This window comes from Coturnix japonica, chromosome 20, assembly GCF_054131305.1.
Source record: "Coturnix japonica strain WE chromosome 20, WE-NBRP24, whole genome shotgun sequence".
In the NCBI taxonomy this organism is placed as follows: Eukaryota; Metazoa; Chordata; class Aves; order Galliformes; family Phasianidae; genus Coturnix; species Coturnix japonica.
In genome coordinates, this window is record NC_140682.1 from 8136550 (window position 1) to 8158767 (window position 22218).

General features: G+C 49.7%; 1 protein-coding gene across 1 annotated transcript; it reads left to right on the top strand.

Moving 5' to 3' along the window:
* The first annotated feature begins 3358 nt into the window (after positions 1-3358).
* LOC146757549 (maestro heat-like repeat-containing protein family member 7) lies at positions 3359-5931 on the top strand. The gene is made up of 5 exons (XM_085520751.1): positions 3359-3410; positions 3562-3663; positions 3781-3883; positions 4122-4181; positions 4448-5931. The coding sequence occupies exons 1-5, from the start codon at positions 3381-3383 to the stop codon at positions 4594-4596; spliced, it is 444 nt and encodes a 147-aa protein (XP_085376877.1). The 5' UTR covers positions 3359-3380; the 3' UTR covers positions 4597-5931.
* Positions 5932-22218: the final 16287 nt, after the last annotated feature.

Here is a 22218-nt window from a genome sequence, read left to right on the forward strand (position 1 = left end):
AGGTGGACAGCAGCACCAGTGTGCCAGTGTTTGTCAAGGGCCACTGGGGCGACTCAGGCCCTAGCGGCCGGTGGCAGGTTTGCTGTTGCTGGGTGCTGGCAGCTGCCAGGTGCCATCCTGATTGTGCTTTGCAGGTTCTGTTGCGTGAGGAGCCCATGGAGCAGCTGAGCACCGGCCTGAGATACTGCTGCATGAACACCATTGCTGCCTTGAGGTACCTGCCCAGCCCCTGCTTTTGCCAGCACATCCCCCAGGCACCATCCTGGTGGCCCTGATGCAGCTCCCCACTAAGTCTTGGCCCTCGCCCCAAAGCTGGTGACATCAGGACTGTCCTCTGACCCAGAGCAGCCCCGTAGGGGAGGAGGCACCTCCTGGCAGGGCTCCCCATCCCTCTCAGGGAGCCTTGCCCAGGGGAGGACCTGTTCCAGCCCTGCCTCAGCACCCAGGCACCGCTCCTAGCATCAGTGTCTCTCTAATTGCAGCACAGTTAATGCAGTTACAGAGGAAGAAATACTCCATCTCTTCAAGGTGTGCTGCAGCATCATCTTCTATCTTCCTCCAGCCAGGGCCTTGAACATTTCCCTCTACAACCAGGTATGTACTGGGCAATCTACTGTTGACCCCATGCCTCTGGGCTGCCGCTTGCATTACTTGTGTCCAGAGATCTATCAAGATGTTTGTGGGACAAGGTAGCAGCCTTGCTTGCCCTCACCCCTCTCACTCTTGCCTTGGGCTTGGCAAACACCCTGTGTTGTAGCCTGCTCTGAGTGCAGCAGCCTTGCAGGGTGCCCCTGTGCACAGATCTGTGGGTATCCTTCCTTGGCAGCCAGAGGGGTTCACAGCAGTCTACTGGGTATGAAAGGGAACCCTGAAAGACTTCCACAACCCACTGTTCTCTTTACAGACCCTGGAAGCTATGGACGACATGCTGCAGATTGTGCTAGATGTCTGTCCCATTGCCAGTGTCAAGAGTCGGCTGCAGGGAATCTTGGAGGTCTGTCTATTGTGAAGTTCTGCCCCCACAGCTCCCTTCTAGTAGTTTATCCCACTCCATGGAAACGGCACTGGCAGTAGTTGGAGCCAGCAAGGGACCCTGGCGGCAGTAGCCCCATGATGGGCTTGGCTTAAGCTCAGGGGAAGCCTGGATGGATGCTGTGATTCCAGCTAGGAGCTCAGCAGACCTGCAGTGGGCATCAGCAGCTCCCAGGCTAACCAGCAGCTCCTCTCCTCACAGGTGCTGCTGCCTTTCAGCATCTCCAAGACACAGGCTGTGTGTGAGAGGGCTTTGGGGCGCATCTCGAAGCTTAGTGGCTTCATGACCAGCAGTTTCTGGCAGCAGGTAAGGAGACATGAAAATTGTGTACCTGTGAGAAAAGCTGCGGCTCAGGTGTGAACCCTCAGAATGCTTTTGACATGAAGGGAGGGTCTTTATCCTTCCTTTTGCCTGTGCTCATCCTGCTCCAGATGCTATTCTCTCATTCTGTTTAACATGCCTTCCCTCCTTTTTTCCTTCTTACTGCAGCCCCTTGGAAAAAACCTTGCCCCTTCTCAGAGGACAGACATTGCCCTTGTAACCCTGGAGAAGATCATTGGGGACTATGGTTTTGATGAGAAGAAGTGGGCTGAGACTATGCTGGATGTGCTTCGGAGAAACCCTGGCACCTGGCTGATGGATGTAAGCAGAGTGAGGCAACCCTGCCCGCCACAGCTCTTGGGAACTGAAGCCATTTGAAGGCAGCAATGAGCTGTGGGAAGGGCAGTAATAACACAGCCTGGGAGGCAAATGGCTGCAGTCCAGTGGCAGCAGCAGTCTCCCTGTGTTCTCACAACAGGTGCCAGAGATTCTGGGATTCATCCACGCCAACCTGAAGATCCAGAGCACATCAGTTCAGCAGATCCTGCTCTCAGTGCTGGATATGCTGACCGTCCAGTTTCCCAGGGATGTGCTGAGGAGTGTGTTGACCGACCTCCCACAGAATGACAGGTATCAGCCCAGACAGCCCCACACATTTGTTCCATGTGAAGAGCAGGGCTCAGAAATGGTCTGGCTGCCAGAGCCAAGGAAAGCTGCAGGACATCCCAAGGAGCAGGCCCTCCATCCCACTGTGCTTTCCAGTGCTGGTGGGCAGCTCAGGGCTGCAGCAGCCAATACCAACCATGGCAGCCCAGAGCCCCCCATCAGGCTCCTGCCTGAGCCATGGTGCTGTGGCTAAGGCAGCCCTGCTGACACAGCATTGCTCTCTGTTTATAGCACTACCCTGGACATACTGAAGAGTGTGCTGACCCTGCTGGAAGCATCCAAGCGGATCTGGGATGAGCTCAGCAGTGTTCTACAGGACCAACAGCTGTGTGAGATATTGAGCATCAGCACAGAGGAGTTGGGCCTCCTTCGCTTGACTGTGAGTTACTGGACAATGCACCGTGCTCTCCTACAGAGCACTGGTAGCTCAGGCTGGGCTGTGTCTCCCTAGTGCCCTGCCTTGAGCTGCCAGAGCAGCCAGGAGCTGCAGGGTGCAGGATGTCCTGCTGCCTCTGCCTGCCTCTCACTGCTGTGTTGGTTTCAGGCGATGCCTCCCACTGAAGAGCTGGTGAAGGAGCTGTGTAAGCCAGCACTGCTCCAGAAGCTTCTGAATGTGGAAAGCCTGCCAGTGCTCTGGCTGGTGCTCAGACGTCTCGTGCTGCTGTCTGATAGACCTGAGACGGTGAGCAGGACCTTGTCAAACGAAGGCCTCATGTTGACAGCCTGGCGCTGGGGCAATGGGCAACACTGTGCCTTGGCATCTGTCCTCCTGATGGAAAGGAAATTGTGTGTTTTGTACAGGCAATTGAAATCCGGGCCCTGCTTCCAGGCGTCATGGAGAACCTGCTGTTTGCCAACACAGCCATTACTGTGAAGGTGCTGAATATTTTCAGGAATGCAATGCACCATCTGGGGAAGAGGCATGCCAGTCCGTTTGCTCTGGAGCTGGCTGAGAAGATCCTGCCTCTTTTTAATCACGTAAGTCTGATGAGGGAGGCTGAGCTCTGCGGGTGGGTGCTTGACAGGAGCGTCTTCTCCTTTCTTTCCTTCTCTGGGCTCTCAGGAATGACATGTCCTGTGGGCTCTGTAGCACTGCTGGCTGTGTCCCTGCTAGTGCAGCTTGGTTGTTCTTGGTGATGTCAGGCCCCTGTGCTGGGGCTCAGCCTACACTCATGCTCACCATGGGCAGTGAGAGTGTGCTGCTGAGGTCTGAGGTCCTCCTGTTCTCCCTCAGGCATCATCTGAAGTGCGAGAAGGTTCCATCCGCCTCTTCATGGATGTGATGGATGCTGTGCTGTGGTCTCAGAAGGGAAGCATGAAGAAGATCGTGCACAGGGCCCTGCTCCCTCTGCTCTTTCACATGAGTGACGAGACCCTGAGCGTAGCACAGGTACGAATTTCAGAGCTGAGCAGTGTGCAGGCAGTGGTGTGCTGACAGTTCAGCTGTGATGTGCAATTGAGAGCAAGTTCAGCAAGCATTCAGACACTGGGATGTGTGTCTGTGTGTGTGGTGCCATGTCCCTGCATCTGTTGTTCTGCAGGCATCTGGGGAAGCCCTTGTGTCCTGTGCAAAGTTCCTGAAGTGGAAGGAGCTCAAGCAGCAGACCCAGCAGAAGAACACAGTGGGGATCATGAAGTGTTTGGTGAGGACAATCTCACAGCCCCCACCTTTTTGCTGGGGGAAAGGGGATTCTGGAGGAGGGGTTGCAGCAGCAGCTGTGGCTGCTCTGCAAGCCCCATGCTCTTGTTCTCTTCTTCAGCTGCAGCAGGACAGAAAGGGAGTGGAAGGGTACCTGCAGCAGAGCCTGCCATACCTGGAGGATTCTCAGGCCTCCTTGCGATGCGAGGCTGTCAGATTCATTGGTGAGCCCAACCCCTGCGTCCCTCTTTGGGCCCTGCCCTGGCAGGAAGGCACAGCCCTGAAGCCCCCAGGTACAGCCTGCCCATGCCGGTAGCCACAGTGGGTGCCTTGCTCAGGTCCCCCCTCAGGTGCCGTCCCTGCCTGCAGCATGGAAGGGGAAGCAGCTGGGCTGGCGGGGTTGGGGTCTGAGCTTCTGGCAGCATGTTGGGGAGTGGGTGTCTGACAGAGCTCTTTCCCTAGGGCTGATTGGGAAGCACGCCAGGGAGCAGAGTGAGGAGATGCTGAATGAACTCTGCAGTGGTGAGTGAGGGCAGTGCTGTGTGTGTTGGGGCTGGGGGCAGAGCTGGGCAGCATGCAGCTGTGCTTTGCCCTGCTGCAAGGAAATGCTGCAGGGGCAGAGGAGCATTCATGGCAGTCCTGAGCAGTGTCTTCCACTGACCCGTCAGTCTCCCGTGCTCCTCCTGGCCAGGAAAAGCAAGGAGTGGGGCTGGCAAGGCCCAGAGTGGAAGCTGGTGGCTCTCTGTAGACTGGGGGTCCCATCTCTGCTCTGTTTCCTTCTGTTGCAGCCCTTCAGCCTTTGGAAGATGACCCCCATCTGACAGTCTGTTCTATGGCATCTGAGACCATCCAGAAGCTGAGACACCAAAGGCAGAAGGCGGCACCAGCACGGAGAAGGCTCCCAGCACTTTTCCGCTGGTCCTGCATAGCCTTCTGAGGGATAATTCTTGTTCATTAACGTTGCTAGGACACCTGTACAGCAACGTTGCTGGGACATGTGTTCCTGTCACGCAAGACAGACCCCCTGAACAACAGCGGGAGCCTTGGAGCACAGACATCTTGGAAGAAAGAACAGGAACCAAGCTGGTTAGAACTGGGTCTGTAGTTAGCGATTAATTAAATTGAAAAGCACAATTGAAAGCCTTTGGAAGGAAGATCTGGAGAATATGACCACTAGAGAGCAGCACGTATGCACACAGATGCAGAACTGATCATAATTACACTGACTAAATTGTAACTCCTCATATGAGTTCTTGGAACTTAAACAAGCAAGCAGAAAAGTTGTGGTTTATTCTAGCTTTTGCAAAGCCGGAATGCTGGGCAGCAAAGCTCCTGCTTGCTTATAGTGCTGTGTGCCTGGACATAAGTGTCATGTGGAAAAAGACAAAGAAACACATTTTCTTTGCCTATGTCTTGGAGAGCCAGGAATCCAGAATTCAAGATCTTTGCTTTTGAGTTTGCAATTCAAAACCGGATTAGAAAGGATTCTGCAAACTTTCTTTGATGACATTAGACTCTTCATTAACAACAATACTGTTTCTAATACTACTAATAACAGCAACACAACAACAAAATAATGGAAGATGAAGGAAGACATGGGGACAAGAGTCACTGGAGGAAATTTCTCCTTTGAACTGAATTGGTGTTAGTGTCCCCGTGCACAAGAACCAAGGAGAGAGCAAGCATGTTTTGTACTCTTCAGAATGCAGTGTGGTTCATCTTATTGTCATCCAAATGAGACCGGGATTTCACTGCATGGTTGGAAATGGGAAAACAGTGCCAAAGTTGCATGTTTTGAAGCGGAAAAATAGTAATTTTAAAAACCCACAGCAATAGAGTAGAGAAGATCACCAGCAAAGCCTGTATCACTTGACCTCAGAGTAAAAGCAACAGTCAACCAAAGAAGCGGATGCTGATCCATTTCATGCACTTTTGTAAGGATGTGAAAGCGAGCAGACTTACCTGAAGGTGGTGTAACGTTAGTGGTAAACATCACCAAGCTCCCTCCAAAAGTGGACTTGACCTTTTGTCTCTGCGACCATCTACGTACAGAGGGAGCTACTGGAGAGCTGTGCTCGGATCCTTCAGTTTTCATGTCTCTTACCATCTCTCTTCCAGGAGATCTTGCGAAGAAAGGCTTTTCCTGTGAGGATGAAACACAGATAGGAAATGTTACATCTAGTTTTGCTGTGGGAGTTTACCTCTGTGTGTGACACATTCATTCTTCTGACAGCTGCTAACACTCAGTTTATTAATAAAAATCATACCTTTATTACTTTGTGCCTTGCAGATTAATCTGAATGTAAGAAAATCGGGTTGACTTTGTTTGCTTCACTCAACACTGGCCACATCAAGATAACAAAGGACATTGTTTTCAAGAATAATTGCAGCTATCTTCCAGTTGGCTTGTGCTTCTGTGTTTCTGAGAAACACCATCTAGCAATTTCTTTTTCTTCTTTTTTTGCACGAGTCCTGGATGCTGGTGTGTGTTGTGCTCTGTTGTTTGCTGACCAGCAGGTGAGAGGACTGTGTTTTGTGTTGGGTGTTGAGTTTTGTCTATCTCAGGGGCCATCCAATTGGATCCATCCTCTTTTTGCAGTGTTTAGGGACAGTTAATTTGCTGTTGCCTGGAGCTATGTGTGAAGTGCAGGACTAGAAGCTGTGATCGCTGAATCTCCTTGGATGAGCCCCAGCTCAGGTTCTCTCACACCAACCAAGAACATTTTTGCCAGCCCTGTTGTATTGCTGCAGCTCAGTGACCCCGACAATCTTCCCATGGAGTGCCGAAGACGGAGGTGGGAGCCTCCTTGCTGAGATCTGCTAGCAAAGCCCTGAGCGGCTCTAAGGTCGGAGCCTGTTGGGTCGGTAACACTGTGTCATGGTTTTGTGCTGTTGCTGTCCATATTCCACATCATAACATCACATGCAGTATGAATCATTAATTGAGGGTATAAATAGTGGAATCATGTACAAAGGAAAAAGGGTTAAAGAGAAAGTAACTTTTTGTTTATAACTGAACAATACGGATTGCTAAGGGAACGTTATATGGTATTAAAGGTGTTTGAATGGGACAAACTGTTCTGATGGTATAAGAAAGTGTAACTGAGGGTATGTGGAAGTGTAATAGAGGGTATGTGGAATTGTGATCGAGGGTATGTGGAAGTGTGGAAGGAGGAAGGCTGAGGGACCTGGTCTAGGTCCTGCTATCCTGGAAAGGCAGCCTGGGGATCTGGCAGTGTGTGTGCCAAGTGGCTCCGTGTGCCTATGGTGTGTACTGAAGGGCACCCAGAACTGCCACTTCCCCTTGGGACATAGGCTTGGAGCATCAGTTGCTATGTTACTCTCTGAGAAGAGGATTCAGGCCCCAAGTCTTGCGTCCAGCTTGGTGATTTGGATTGACTCTGGGGCAGCAGTGGATGATCTGCAGCCCTGCAGCTGAGTGCATGAGGCTGATTGTGATCTCTGCTCTGCCATGTACCTACAGCAAATCCCAAGAGCACACAAAGATTGGGTCTGTACCCTGGCCTTCATCCCTGGCTGCCCCATGTTGTTGAGTGCGTACCAAGGAGGCGTGATCAAAGTCTGGAACATGGATAACTTCGGCCCAGTTGGGGAGATCAAAGGGCAGCCCCATCAACGCCATCTGCACCAACTCCAAGCACATCTTCACTGCCTCCAGGTGAGCCTCGGGCTTGGTGCTCCCCAGATCCTGCAGGAGGTGAGAGTGCCCTGTGTTGACTTGTCATCCCTGGGCCTGGGTGGGTTTGCACTGAGTGGGGCCAGGAGCCTGGAGGGCGAAGAGGGCAGAGGGGATCTTGCAGCTTTCTGGTCCCTCAGTGCCTTCCTCTCACCTTGCTGTCTTAGTCTGTCCCCTGCCCGCTCTCTGGGATATCCCCATGCAGGGTCCCCTCTTCCCTGGCGCTGGGCATCCCCTGCTGTTCTTGGGGAGCATTTTGGCAGCAAGACTCTGAAATCCACTCTCTTTTGTTTGTGCAGCAGCCGGAGCTGCGCATCTGACCTGGCTCACCCTGAGCTTCCCTGCACAGATCTCTGAATCCCAACTGCAACGTCTGCTGACCCTCTGCTCTTCCCTGGGTACCCACTTTGCTCTGCAGTGGGGTGGGGAAGGGCTGCAGATGGGTGAGGATGGAGATGGTTGTGCCAGGAGCGGAGTGTGGACGGGTTGGACCCTGATCCTGCACGACTCCCCCACGGCTGCACACCTGAAGGACAATCCTACAGAGAACGATGGTGCATGGCTGGAGCCCTTCAGAAGGCTGAAGGCTCAGCCCAGGAGTGTCAATGAGGACGCAGCCTCTCCAGCTGCCCTGCTCATGTTTCTCTGCTCAGGGGGCCGACGAGGCCCTGGTCTCACACTGGAGCTTTCTTCTACCTCTCCTGTGGTCCCTTGGAGCATCCCCTGCTCTATCCTGCCCTGCCCCGCGCTGGGCTCGTGGGGGAATGTGGGAATACAAGAAAAGCTGTTCAGAGCAGCAGCTGTGGAGCCAGATCAACAGCCTGAGAACCAAGGACACCTCTGGAAGGAGAAGAAGGGACTCACGGCTCTGATTGGATATGTTAGGAAAAAAAAAAACTTGTGAAGGTTTATAATGGATGTGAGAACTTGTAATAAAGGATTTGGATCATTCACATCTGAGTCCGTGCTTCAAATGCTGCAGGGGAATGGCTGCGTTGAGCCCTGGGAGTGGTATTCTCTCCTTATGCGCTCTCACTTCCCTTTGGTCACTGAAGAAACGACTTTTGAACTCGGACTTAAGGATTTCTCTGCATGATCCCATTGGTGCTGAACTCGGATCTCAGAGGAGCTCCAGGATGTGCCCCATAAAGCACAGACCAATTTCTTTCTGCTTTCTGCAGCCCCGTTTGTTTCGTGTCACCAGTCCTTGTTCAAACCACTGAAGGGTGGGAATTTCTGCACACCTTGAAACAGGAGCATCTCTATTGACTTGATGGAGTCTGTCTTTTATCATTCTGGGGATGGGGGGGGGAAGAAGAAAATGCAGTTTCCATGGCCTGGTGGAGGGCACGATGGCATGCGCAGGGTCACCCTGCCATGGACAGGATGGTGGCTGCTCCTGGGTCACAGCTGAGCCCCGTGCTGTGGGGCTGGGCAGGATGGATCACAGGACCCATGGTTGCCCTGTGACGCACAGCACTTTTACAAAGTAAAAGAATCAATTTCCTTAAATATTGAGCATCCATACGTAAATTGCAGCCTAGTGGAATCTTTTCCTATCCAAACAGAATTCTTTATCTATTTCTGTTACATAAGAAAAGCAAATAATTTTTTATCGGTCGACTTTGAAATTCAGGCAAGTGTTCACTTGAAGTGTTATGAAGTGTCAGCTTTTCTAGAGCATTTACTTTTCATGCTCTTAATTTCTCATTATCTCGCCTTATTCTCTTGCCACGTCAGTGTTTTCATTCGATGGCTTCCATGTGACAAGAGCTCTTGCTGTGTGAGCGATACAAATGTAGCTTTAAAAGTGGTACAACTTGCTATTAAGGCAGCTCCCCTCGGGAATTCCTTAAAGCTGCAGTGAGACAAGGGACACAAGAGAAACTTTGCTATGCACAGCAGGCTGAGCCCTCCTGCAGTCCCAGCTATGGAGTGCTCTGCACAATCTGTCTCTTTTTGCTCCTGATGTGCAGAGGTTTGATCTGCTTTTGCACCAGCAAGAGAGAAGTGGCACCTCACACTTATATTTCTGAATATTCTTGCTGCATTCAGTGGGATGTAAGCAATAAATAAAGAAATAAAATAAAAATATTATTGCTTTGGTTCTCAAAAAAAAAAAAAGAAATGCCCAGCTTAATTTTGCTCCAGATCCTTCACTGCTTTGTGGCCTTTCACTGGACAAGATTTAGGGCCTCAATATCTTTCTTATAGTGAGGGGTCCAAAACAGAACACTGATAAACAGACCGGTACTGTGATCAATAGAACTTGAGGAAGAAATTCATCTTTCATGAGGAGCTCCTCTTTGAACAGCACCAGGAACTAAGACAGGTGTTTGATTATTTCCTGCTATGAGGCAAAGATGGATCAGCAGATACAGCTGGAATCTATCTCTCTCCTCCCCACTTTATTCCCCACCTTCAATTCTTTTTGGAAAGGAAATGCTGCAAATCTGGACTTATTTGGGAAATCACCGTGCACACAATGAAGTGAGAAAGCACCGTGCACATGAACAAGGCAAGATCCTGGATCAAGCTTTCAGTGGAAGGGAAATGCCTGAAAGGATTGAGCAAAGTCCTGGCGAAAAATACCTGGGGTTCCTGTTGGTGGGAAGCTGAACATGAGCCAGCAGTGTGCTCTCACAGCACAGAAAGTTAACCATATCCTGGGCTGCATCAAAAGAAGCACGGCCAGCAGGGCAAAGGAGGTGATCCTGCCCCTCTACTCTGTGCTGATGAGGCCTCATCTGGAGTACTGCATCCAGATGCAGAGTCCTCAGTACAGGAGAGACATGGACCTGTTGGAGCATGTACAGGTCACTGATACATGCCATAGAACTGATTCAAGGGCTGGAACACCTCTCCTATGAGGACAGGCTGAAAGAGCTGGGGCTGTTCAGCCTGGAGTACAAAAGGCTCCACGGTGACCTGAGAGCAGCCATGAAATCCTTAACAGGGGAAAGTAGAAAGAAATACAAATAAAAGAGATTTCCATTAGGATATTTAGCAACACAGTCAGTAAGGGAAGTCAGTAAGGCACAGATGATTTGCTACATACTACCAGAAGAAGAAATAAATATTACAATTCAATGGTAAATTCAGTTGTATTCACTTTTACTTCTTCATAGACTAAGATCTGAATACATAGAAAACCAAGAGAAAATTTATTACAGAGATTATAGCTCTTTCATTAAAAATGTCTGAAACTTAATAAAGAAAGTCAGCCAGGGATGGATTTATTGACCATATCAAATATGACCCCTGACTTCAATTCTTTGTGTTGCTTTTTACAAGGAAATGTTCTCTTGGCAGTGGGGTCAGCATATTTGGTGTTGAAAGATGCTGTAGAGCAAGGACTGACTCCACTCAGACATCAGGATGCCCAGGACAAGTAGGGTTCCCAAAAGGGGAAACTACAAGCTGCCATCAACATCTCAAAGTAAAATCTCTTGGAGAAGGCAGGTTTGTGCAGAGCCAGAAAGATCATGAGGCTGCAAACACTTTCAAGGCATATTATGGTAAAAGCGAAGTTCTCCAGCACATGTAGATACCAGGAGGAGAGAGAAGGGGGTCCATGCACTGTCACTGTCTTTCCTCTGATATTCTATATAGTTCCATAGCAAATTAAATTCTTTGGCAGGTGAATTGCTGTAATAACAGAAGTAAAATAATAAAAAAAGCCATCGCCTGGGCACAATGAGGCACACTGAGAAACAGTGAAGGGACAAGAAGGAGAGACCTCAGCTTCCTCTGTTGTGGGTCTTCAAAGTGCACCTGCAGCAGTCAGCTATTTTCCCTTATTATTTGGCTCTTTTCAAGATTTTCTTTGTGATACTGTTTTTATTTTTTTATTATTTTTATTTTTCTGTTTCCTAAGAGTCTCTACATGTTGTAGGTACTTCCCTCATCCAAAATTTCCTTTCTTCTTACGATAAAAGAATACAGATTATTCCCTCAATAATGGGAAAGGACAAATAGAAGCTGCTTCACCCCATCTGAGGTCAGGCTGTTTCCACACATAGGAAAATTGCAGGTAAGTGGAGGGGATTTTATCTAAGTGTAGGAACCAGGGGTGAAAATGTTGATTTTCTCCTCTATGAGAAGGGCAGAGCCAGCCATGCACACCCACAGAGCACAGAGCTTTTCATTGCTTCTTCATTTTTAAGTAAAATCATAGGGAAACTGTCAGACAATCAATGTGCAGAAGTGGTACAATCTCTTGAAAAGCCACTTACAGATCTGCAAAACTTGCAAAAAACAATTTTCTGTTTATCCAATTGTTTTCCCATCTCCAGATAAGACCCCGTGCTCTGATCCATTTTTTGTGCGTGCATCAACAGATTTACAAAAAGAAACAAGTCAGCAACTGGCAATTTATTCAAGGTGTTGAAAGTATCAGACAGTTGGTAGATTAGAAAGCAAACTGATTCCTCCAGAATTTCTTGGGGGACTCTCAGGAAATGGGATCCAGTAGGAGCTGGTCTGAAGTGGGGACTACTCCATTTCTAAGGAACTGTACATCAATGAGGAACTAGTTCAATGCTTTCTCAATCAAAGAAAAACCTGACTTCAGTACACGTCTGACCAAATGCCCAAGCTGTACAAACCTAAGTCAAGGTGTGAATGCAACTCTCTGAAAGGAAATTTTGTCATTTATTTCATTTATTTCATTAGTAAACATGGAAGTTTGGTGGCCCTTCCAGGCAGGGGGGCTGGAGCTTCATGATCCTTGGGGTCCCTTCCAACCCGGGTCATTCTGTGATTCTGTGATTCATTTCTCTGCATTGACAAGACTATCTTCCTTGTGTAAGCAGAAAGAAGAGCTGCTGGAGAGGAGCTCTGCTGAGAGGGACCTGGGCGTCCTGGTGGACAACAGATTGACCATGAGCCAGCAGTGTGCCCTTGTAGCCAAAAAAGCCAGGGGTGGGTAAAAGATCTAACACACATCTCTATGATGGGGGTGGCCCAATCACAAGCAGTGCTGCGCTCAGTTGTTCTGCTTGCCTGCTCCTCGAGGAGTTAGGAGAAATCTATGCCTGTTGCGTGTTCGAGTGCATGCGCAATGCCATGTGGAGGGCTTATCGCAATAAAGATTGGCGGATTTGCTGCGTAGACCGGTCAGAACTCAGATCTGCGTTGTGCTTCCTGCGGCACCAAACGCCCAACAGTGGCAGTTCCGAGTATTGGCCAGCAGGTGGGAGCAGAGACCACGGAAAGAACGTCTGCGGGACAGACCCTGGGGATCCGTTCTCTTTTGATTATAGGGGAAATATATTGAAAGCTTCAGATTTCATTAATCTTTGTGGGAATCATATAATGTGCAACTCAAATCTACCTCTTCGTGCAGTGACTGCCTGTAAATTTGCTAGAGCCTGATATAATATGGCCTTGTGCTTTCCGCTAACTCACCTTCATTTCATTTTCATTAAATTTGCTTGGTAGTCAGATTTTGGTGTGTGGATATTTTAAAACAATCTAACTGACATTGGCAAAAAATTAAAAATAAAATTAAAAAAAAGTGCACAACAGCATCAATTGTATCAATTTTTATAGATAAGATAAAGAAGAGCAGTTTCCCTTAGTTTTCTGTGCCTCTTTACTTTCTTACCCTCTCCCCTTGTGTGAGAAACTCTCAAAGTCAAAGATTTCTAGTTAGGCAAAGATGGCAGCGATAGCAGCAGTGCTTATTCATTATTGTAATACTGCGCGCACATCCCCTATTGGCAAGGGAGAAACTGCACACCAGTCAGTGAAATCAATTCTGTTCTATGTCCTAAACCCAATGCAGGTGATGCTCTCATGGCTCTCATTGGTTGAGCATCTCAGGCTCACAGACTCCTCGAGACTGTTGCTAGGATTCATTTCCATAGAAGGTCAATTACCAACCTCTTGTTTTTAGGTCTGCCTTGTACTTTTCTGCGGACAGAGAAGGGCAATGTTTCCAAAAGTCAGTACATTCATTCTGTCCTGTGCTGGGCTCTACCCACCCTGCGTATTTATCTTGTGCTTGTCTCAATTCTCCCCATGTCAGAATGCCCCCAGTCTGAACTTAACTCTGTTCAGCAACTTTCTTGGTGCAAAAACTACTTATACAGCTGTTTTACAAGAGGGTTATACATTCAGTTAGGGCCTACACTATGTACTGAAAATACTGGAAACTTCCACTGCAAAAACACAATCTACCTCTCCCATCTGTGCAGCCTTGCAGACCCAGAGCATGCCAGGTTATTTCTGCTTTCATAGCATTTGCATGCTGTAGGGTGAGCAAAAGGTTCTGCTGCTTGATTCTTCTGCAAGAGCTGCCTACCGGCAAATGGTTGCAGGGATGGAGGATGTGACAGAAAGCATTTGTCTCCACAAGAGCAGAGTTACATTCAGTGCAGAGTGTGAGAGTCAGGTTGGTGTGGAAAAGCACTGACACGCTGGGGATGATGCAGTGCTCACATGTCTAACACTCACAGACATTACTGTCAGAAGGATGGTGCTGTGTTGTGCTTCTACCTTTGGCAGCCCCTGGAGAAATGCTGTGGCACACAGAACACCTTTGTATTGCACTGACTGCTGCCATGCAGCATGGATTTAACACACCAAATCCAGAGGAGCATGACTGCATCTAACTGCCCTGAGAAAAACTACTGTAGCTGAAGAGATGAGGAGGCAGCTGCTCATCTGCAGAACAAGCAGTACTGCCAGACATTGGGCCAGGTGAGCACCTCCTGCTGCAGCGTGATGATGACAGGGCTGGAGATGATCTGCAAAGCCAGCTTCAAAGTGGGAGACATGAGTCAACATGGCAGGAGGACAGAGGTGTTAGGGAGCAGCCAAAGCATCAAAGAGTATCAAAAGGCTTTGAAAGGTATCACAAAGCGACAGCCAGGAAGACTGGGATTATCATGAGCAGCAACCTGGATGCTAGAGATTATTTGCTGCCATACAAAATGGTAGAGATCTTGCTGCAGACATCCCAAAGCCAGGCAAAATGGGAACCCAGAGCTCTGCCTGCACGAACCCCACAGCCAGAGTGTTGCAAGCTGAGCTGCCTTGCTGTTTGTTGCATTCATCCCAATCCCTGTGAATGAAGGCTCAGAATGCAGTCAAGGCGATGATTGAGCATGAGAGTGACTTTATTCAATAAAAGACAGGAGGGCTTGAGAGGTCAAGGGTGAAGATGGGACTCCTCTTGTCAAGATGAGAGTGGCTCAGAGCTTGTGCTGCTGCCTGGTGCCTGGGACTGGCAGCCTGACTCTAAGTCCCCATCTAAGATGCTCAGCTTCACCTCACTGATGCTGCCCTGCTCCTGCATGGTGGTGCTGCTGCTGGGGCACTCGGGCTGTGCTTGGGATGGGCAGCACTGCAAAGGCGCTGGGTCACAATCCAGGCAGGTGACTGCTGTGTCTGGCAGGCTCAGGTCAGCATCTTCAGCAGAGCCAGGAGATATGAGAGCATGAACGTGGATGAGCCCCTTGTGTCCATCACTGTTACCATGTAGAAGGCTGTCATCCGAATTGCAGTGATTCGTGCTTAATAAGAACTTTCCATTGATGGAAACACACTGCTCGTGTGTTGTTTCACTGTAATCTGCTTCTTTGGGTCTACCTAGTGGGCAGCAGCACTCGAGCTGTTACTGATATCATTGAAAAGAACTGGAGACGATTGTACTATTCCTAAGAGCTTCAAGGTGCCTAGAAGCACAAATAGAAACCAGCAGTATTTCATCACTTCACCAAAAGGAAGGTCAAACACCTGAGCTGTGAAGAGCAGTTACAGAACCTATGCATAAGATCACACCAGACATACTTTGTTCTAACAACAGTTATGGCACATAGTCCATTTCCTTCAATATTCCCAAAATGAAATGATGTGGAGCATTACAGGGAAAGAAACACTGCACACAGAACTATGACTCTGATTATACTCAAGCAGCAGACTTAAAACAAGTCAGAGTTTTAGATTCCAGGATATTTCAGGACCTATCATGTGTGAAATTCAGTTACACAACAGTGCCTAGGTGCCTGCGTTTCAAGCAACTTTCAGATCACAGCCATGTAAAGTAAAAACAAATTCAGTGCAGAAATAGCAATCCTGTACCTTAATACTCATGAGATTATCCATTTTTTACAGCACTCTGACTAAGTTCTAAAACTTGCTCATCCCAGTTCACTTCAACAAGTTCCACCAGTTCAAGCAACGCAGTTCTGAGATCCTATGTATGTTATGCAGATAGAATTGAACAGTGCAGAAATAATCTCTGACAGCTTTAAGAGCTCCGTTCTGCTTACAAACTCTCAGTCCAAAACTATTTGCAGGTTTAAGGAAATGAACACCTGAAGCAGTTGGATCATCTGCCATTTGCTGCATTCTGCTTCTTGGCATCATGATTAGCACAAAGGGTTTTCTGCTGTCCTGCAGAAATGGACAAAGTCCTGCTTACAAATGGACCAAGTTCCAGTGTACAGCAGAGTTTGTACCAGACTAACAAGCCACGTCATTCAATTCATTTGCTCAGGTTGTTATGCACTCAGAAAGGAAACAGAACTAACTGTTGAATTCTGAAGGTAATCTGTGGGGTCCTGTAGAGAGTGCTTTTTCCAGCTAGTTAGCTGAGAAGGGTCGTAAACACGGTGCGGTTAATCAAGCAGCCATAACACCTGCAAGGACAGTGAGAACATCAGGATGCCCTGTGATGGTGAGAAACTAGCCATGGTTCTGGGAACTCAGCAAGGGAGTATCTTTCAGGATGATAACAACAAGCTGTTAAGATACTCGGGGATGGTATGTAATTGGGAACCAATGATGAGCTCCACTTTTGCAATATGTATGAGCTAATTATCCGTATTATAAAGGTACACACAGCCAAGGAATAAACGAGATTAGCTGATCATGTCAATGACAGGTGTGGTCGTCTGCTTTTCTCCCGCCGTTCTGCAACATCGTTGTTGTTTAGTGTCACAGGGTTCGTTAAACTGCTGTTCATTCTCAGATCGTTGGTTTTTTTTCATTATTTCCCTCCTAGACCCACTCACAATCTCCCTTCCCCTCTCGGCCGCGCCGCACCGCGCTGTTAGAGAGGGGAGGTTCTTTGTTCCTTCTCTTCCCAGGTTTGTTCCCACTGTCACCGAGTGAGCTCTAGAGAGAACTCCGTGACACAAACTCATTGCAAAGTCTAAGCTAGAAGAAGTGTCACCTTATTGTATCCCAGAAAAAGAACAGCGTTGAGATTTTAATTGTTTTTGGTTTTTTGTTTTATTGAGGGTGGGTTGTTTTTTGTTGGTTTTTTAGGGTTTTTTTAGGGTTTTTTTGTCTTTTTTTTTTTTTTGAGGGGGGGGGGTCGGGGAGGGGGGGGGGGGAAGGGGTGGAGGGGAGCAAGGGGAAGGGAGAGGGAGGGGACAGTTGTTTGGTTGTTTTTAATATACAATAAACCTATGCAGTTCCGCTGTCAGTCGCCTCAGAGAGTTCCCGAAGGAGCTCAACCACATTCTGCTCAACATCGAGTTGTTCCATTGAGTGGAGCAATGGTAGTCTTGCAGATGGAGCAATGCAGGAATTCTGACAGGATCTCCAGGTGTATCCAGTTCATCATCTGAAAGCTCCGCAACCAAATTGGAAGGGACCAGTCCTCTTGTGCCATCTGTCAGCTCTCCCTGAAATCAGCCATTCTCACCCACATCTCCAAAGACATTACGCATTGTCCGGCAGTCAGAGGAAGCTCGTTTTCTGGGTCCTCATTAGGACCCTCAACAGGAATGTAGCTGTGTCGAGCTAAGAATCTTCAAACTGCTGGTGATACCTGTCCTGGAGTATGCAGGATGAAGGACAAAAGCTCTGCTCTCACATTCAGGGCCATCCTCTGACAGAAGGCAGCACTCAGGACTGTTCCCAAGGATCTTTTTCATGGCTTTCAGTTCAAGCTCCTGGTCTTCCAGATGACCTTGAAGACTTCGGGCCTCTTCAATGGCAGAATGGAACGGACTGGAGCTATTACGGAGATTCTTGTTTGACTGGGTCAGAGTCTGTCTCGTTGCCTTCCCCAGCTCCATCTGCTGCTTCTGCTGCTCTCTTTTCCCTCTTGCGTGCTCTGTGAGAATGAGTTTCAGAAAGCACTACTCAGTGACAGGAAATAAGGGGAAACTTGAAAGACTTTGCAACCTAAGTCCTGGCAGTGTACTGCCAGCGGCTGATTTGGCCGTCCAGGATCCTGGCACCACAAATGCTTCATTGCCAAATGCAGCAATAAGGTGTTCTGGGGAAAGGCCAACTCACAGGTAGTCTTTGAGCACCCATATCACAACACCAACGGCCAGCACCAGCGCAGGCAGCAGCATCGCTGAGACCGTCACCGGAATGTGGCGCTTCCGCACAGATGTGTGAGCAGCAGCCTCTGTGCTTTTGCCTGTGTTCATCCCTGGAAGAAATGAGACAGTGTCCCACGTTACCTTCAGCTGTGCTACAGATAATCTCTCAGTGTGCTTCATGGACCCAAGAGGTCATTTTGTCAGTGGGTGCCTCCGTCTCTGGTGCCGAAGCACCGGAGGACAAGAAGGATTGCTTCCACCTCTCGTTGGGTACGGAGAGGCTGCACAGGCACTACCCGTGTCCTCCTCTGGGCCGAGAGCTGGGGCTGTACCCTGGGGTCTGGGCTTCGTCTGTGGGGAGAGCTACAGAGCAGAATCCCTCACGCTTTTCCCGGCATGCGTGTCCTGAGCTCTCCTGTGGGACGCCCCCCAGGCTGAAGGTCAGGCTTCAGCCAGCACAGGGCACAGCCAGAGCCAGCCCAGGGGAGAAACACTCCTGCTTCTTTTACATGTGCTCTATGCTCACACGCTCAGGTCTGGCTGCTGACCTGGTGTGCAAGAGCTGGCAGCAAGAGCCTGCAGGCACGCAGTGACTCTGGTTCGTGACACCGTATGATCATGGGACAGAAATTACCTGGCATGCCAGTTGGTGCTGCCTGCATTCCTCTGTCCGGGACGGGCAGTGTGGGATAACCGCCTTCCTGCAGCGCATCCGGGACCGGCAGTGTGGGATATCCACCTTCCTGGAGTGCATCCCTCTCACTTTGTTGGTCCGTTCCTTTAGAAAGAAAGCAGGGCAGTAGGATTGGGATGTCACGTGCCCTCATCAAAAACTGAGCTTCTCCAATCCCGAACTCAGGTAAAGTCCAGGGCCCCCCCCAAGTACACTGTGAGCCCCTCTGTTACCCAACGGCATTTGGGCCCTCCCAGCTATTGGACAATGCTGACTCCCTCACACCTCTTGAGGAATCAGCTCCTGTGCAAGGCCCTCACATACTGTGCTGTCACCAGCCCGTCACAGCCAGGTAGCTGCAGGCTGAAATCCAAGCTCTAACACACAGTCCAAGCCTTCAGAATTAGCATCTCCACCTCATTTCCAGCATTAGCAAAGGCAGCCAACCCTGCTCGGGATGCTCCTCCTGCCTTGAACTTGCTCAGCTGCACGGAGGGCTTTGGATGAACAGAAGCACAGCGCTTGCCACTTTGCCACTTGCTGCCATCTGGGTGCCAACGACTGCACAAAGCAGCTCTGACAAGTAATGGTTGTGCTGGGGGAGCAGCTGCCTCTGGGTCTTGGCTGGATGCAGACCATCTGGCAGCAGACCAGCTCTGGTGCTTGACAGCACCTGCAAGGTGATACACGGAACACGGCTGCAGCACGGCTCTGACCCATCCCTTCCTGCTGTGCAGGCTACAGCCTGCCCACACCTGTATATCACACCTCAGCTTCCCAGGTCCCACAGTGAACAGACTGAAGTATACCCACCACGCTCTGCCTTCTCCATTTCCTTCAGCAGTCGCTTCAGGAGACGGGATGAGCCCTGAGAGTATTTTTCTTGTTTGGATTCATCCTCTTCTCTTTCCGGACCTTAACAGAATGTATGAAGTTAAATATCATGTGCATGAAGATCTGAAGATCAGTGGCGAGTCAGCCAAGTCAGTGAAGACAGAGTACTCACTGCTGGGATTCCAGCTGGGCTCCAGCACAGGAGGAAACCGATGACCGGGCAAGGCCCACACTGGGGGCACTTCTGCAACCAAAGACCCATGAAAAGTTTTAGTCACACACTACAGCATCAACTGAGTAGCAGAGCGTACAGGGGACAGGTCCTGCAGACACAAGTGTGATCAGACACAGGTGAGGAGAGCTTCCGGCACATGTGGGGGCCTCCTTTTCCCTGAGTGACCTGTAGGGTCTGGCGGTGGTTGGGGAATGCCACAGCCCAAATACAAAGGTCTGGGCTCCCTCAGCTGCAGAGGGGCAGCGGTAACCTTCCCACTGAAACGTGGCAGCTCTCTGAGAGAAAAAATACTCATGGCTCATCTGTGCAAACCCTTCCGGGCACAAACAGGCTTGGAAGACCTGGAGAGGATCTCCAGTAAAATTGCACCCAGGTAAACCATGAGAGCATGAACGTTTCAACCTCCAAGGAAACAGACACAACTTACCCCTGGGTTGTCCCCCAGGCACAGGCATGAAGTCCGGATCCAAAGGAGCATCCGGAAAGGGAGCACGAAGCTCATCATCTAGAATCAAGAACAGATGAGATAAGTTCCCACTTATATGCACTATATGGTGTGATCTCCTTCTCCCTCAGTAACTGGATGTGGAGAATAACTCAGGTCATGATTTCCAAAGTTGCAGGGTGGACGGGATGACCCGTAGGCTGGCACCTGGCAGCGTATGCAGTGCTCTCTCCGGGCCACGTGCCACATCTCTCACAGATTACGTGGAAGAAGATGCAGCCCCCCAGGGCTTTCTTACTGGGAGGCCTCTGATGGACAGCAAGGTCACACTGAGGCACTGGAGGAAAGCACACCTGTCTCTTCCCCTGGGCTGTGGACTGGGGCTCTGGCTTGGAAACTGGGGAGTGCCATGAGCCTGAAGCAGAAATGCTCATGCACGCCCAGCATGCCTCTTCTGAACTCTCCCCGGGCATCTCCCAGGACGAAGGCTGTGCTGCAGCCAGCAATTAGCAGAGCTACAGCCTGGCATGGCTGGAGCCAGCCCTGGGGAGCAGCGCAGCCACGGGCTCTTGCCCGGCTCCTGCAGTGCTGCCCATCACCCCCTACCCAGCAACACCCCCATGGAAGGCAGGCCCCAGGCAAGTGTACTACAGGGCCGTGGGGACACAGCCTGACTTCTTGCTCCCAGAGCTGCTCAGTTTGGGTCCCATCTCTACCCACTCACCTGCTCCCCGTGCTCGCCACGGAGCAGCACAGCTCTCCTGGAAACTCATGGCCACCAATAGGAGGAAGAGGACAAGGCGGGCAGGGTCCATGGCCGCCCCCACACTTGCACCACGCTTCCAACACCACCGCTGCAGCCACAGTGAGTGTCGCACTGAGCCAAGACTGCGGCCAGGCCTCGTGAGCTCATGACGCAGCTCAGCACAGTCATAGGATGGGGCATTGTGACCTCACATCTCTGTGATTCCGGGTGGTGGCTCCCCGCAGGCTGCTGCTCTTGTGATACACTGCACCAGGGCTGTGTGGGGCTGGTGCTTACATCATAGAAATGCAGAATCATAGAATGGCTTGGCTTGCAAGGGACAGTGAAGAACTCAGAACCCCAGCCCCACTGCCTCGGGCAGAGATGCCACCCACAGAGTCTTGCTGCCCAGAGCTCCATCCAGCCTGGCCTTGAACACCTCCAGGGATGGAGCATCCACAACTTTGCTTGGCAAACTTTTGCAGAGCTTCAACAACCCCAAGAAGGCATTATTTATTTCCAGCCTGGTGCAACACCTCAGGCCACAGGGGTAGTGACGCAATATGCACAGGTTATCCACGCGTGTGAAACGTGCTGCAATTAAGCAAGCCAAGCAGATAAATCCTCTCCAGTGTGGAGGATGATGGCTGAAATACAAACACGGAGAAGCTGACCTTCCCACAGACCCGCCAAGTCAAGTGTCACGTGCTTACATTTTTGTTGATAGATCTGCAGTTTCATCTTTTTTTGATGGCTAAGGAAATCCCCTTTCCTGCACCAAGTGTATTTCCCACGTGTAACGTGCTTCCAAGTCTGATTTTAGTAGCAGATATTGAAGGCTTGCTAGTTGGCACCTCCCATCCCCAAAGTCCCAGTGAACTCACCCACTGCTGGCAACTGGATGCTTGGTGGCGAGAGAACCATCACCTATAGGATCCCACCCGGGTCTCCAGAAACTGTTGCACCTTTGGATACATGGCGATAAATACTGTGTCCATGCAACACCGTCATTGAATCAGAGCCTGCCACCTTCCCTACAACCAGGCAAAGGGCGCAAAGGAAGCTGAACTGCTGAACCAGGCACCAATGGGGCTTACGTGTTTGCATCAAAAGACAAAATACCAAGCAGAGAGCATGGGAATCAGATGTTGTTTCTGAAGCAGAATTAAGATTAAAAAAATCGATTTCACAGTCTGACATCAACCCTCCTCCCATTCCCCCCCCAGAGCACCCCTCCCTTCCTTCCCTCTTTGTTTAAAGGAAACAAGGGGCCTGGGAGAGCAGGAAGGATGCAGATAAGGAGTGAGACCTCACGGAAGACATCAGGCAAGAAGGAGAATAGATGTTGTAAATACCAGAAGAGGAGTTGCATCCCCCTGATAAGAACAAGAGGGGGTCTGCATGCTAAACAACTATTGAATATGTATCAGAATTCTGAGAAATCATTGACTATGTATGAGATGTACCTATATCTGTGTCACGATTTTACAAGTCCGTGTGCAAGTTTGGTGGAGCTATCCCCCTTGCACCCAGCGCTGGAATAAACATACCTGCTTTATAACCCATCTATGTGTTATAGAGTTTGATTCCGCAAGTCACTTACACCCCATATTTTCCCTAACAGCCACACTGGGTTAT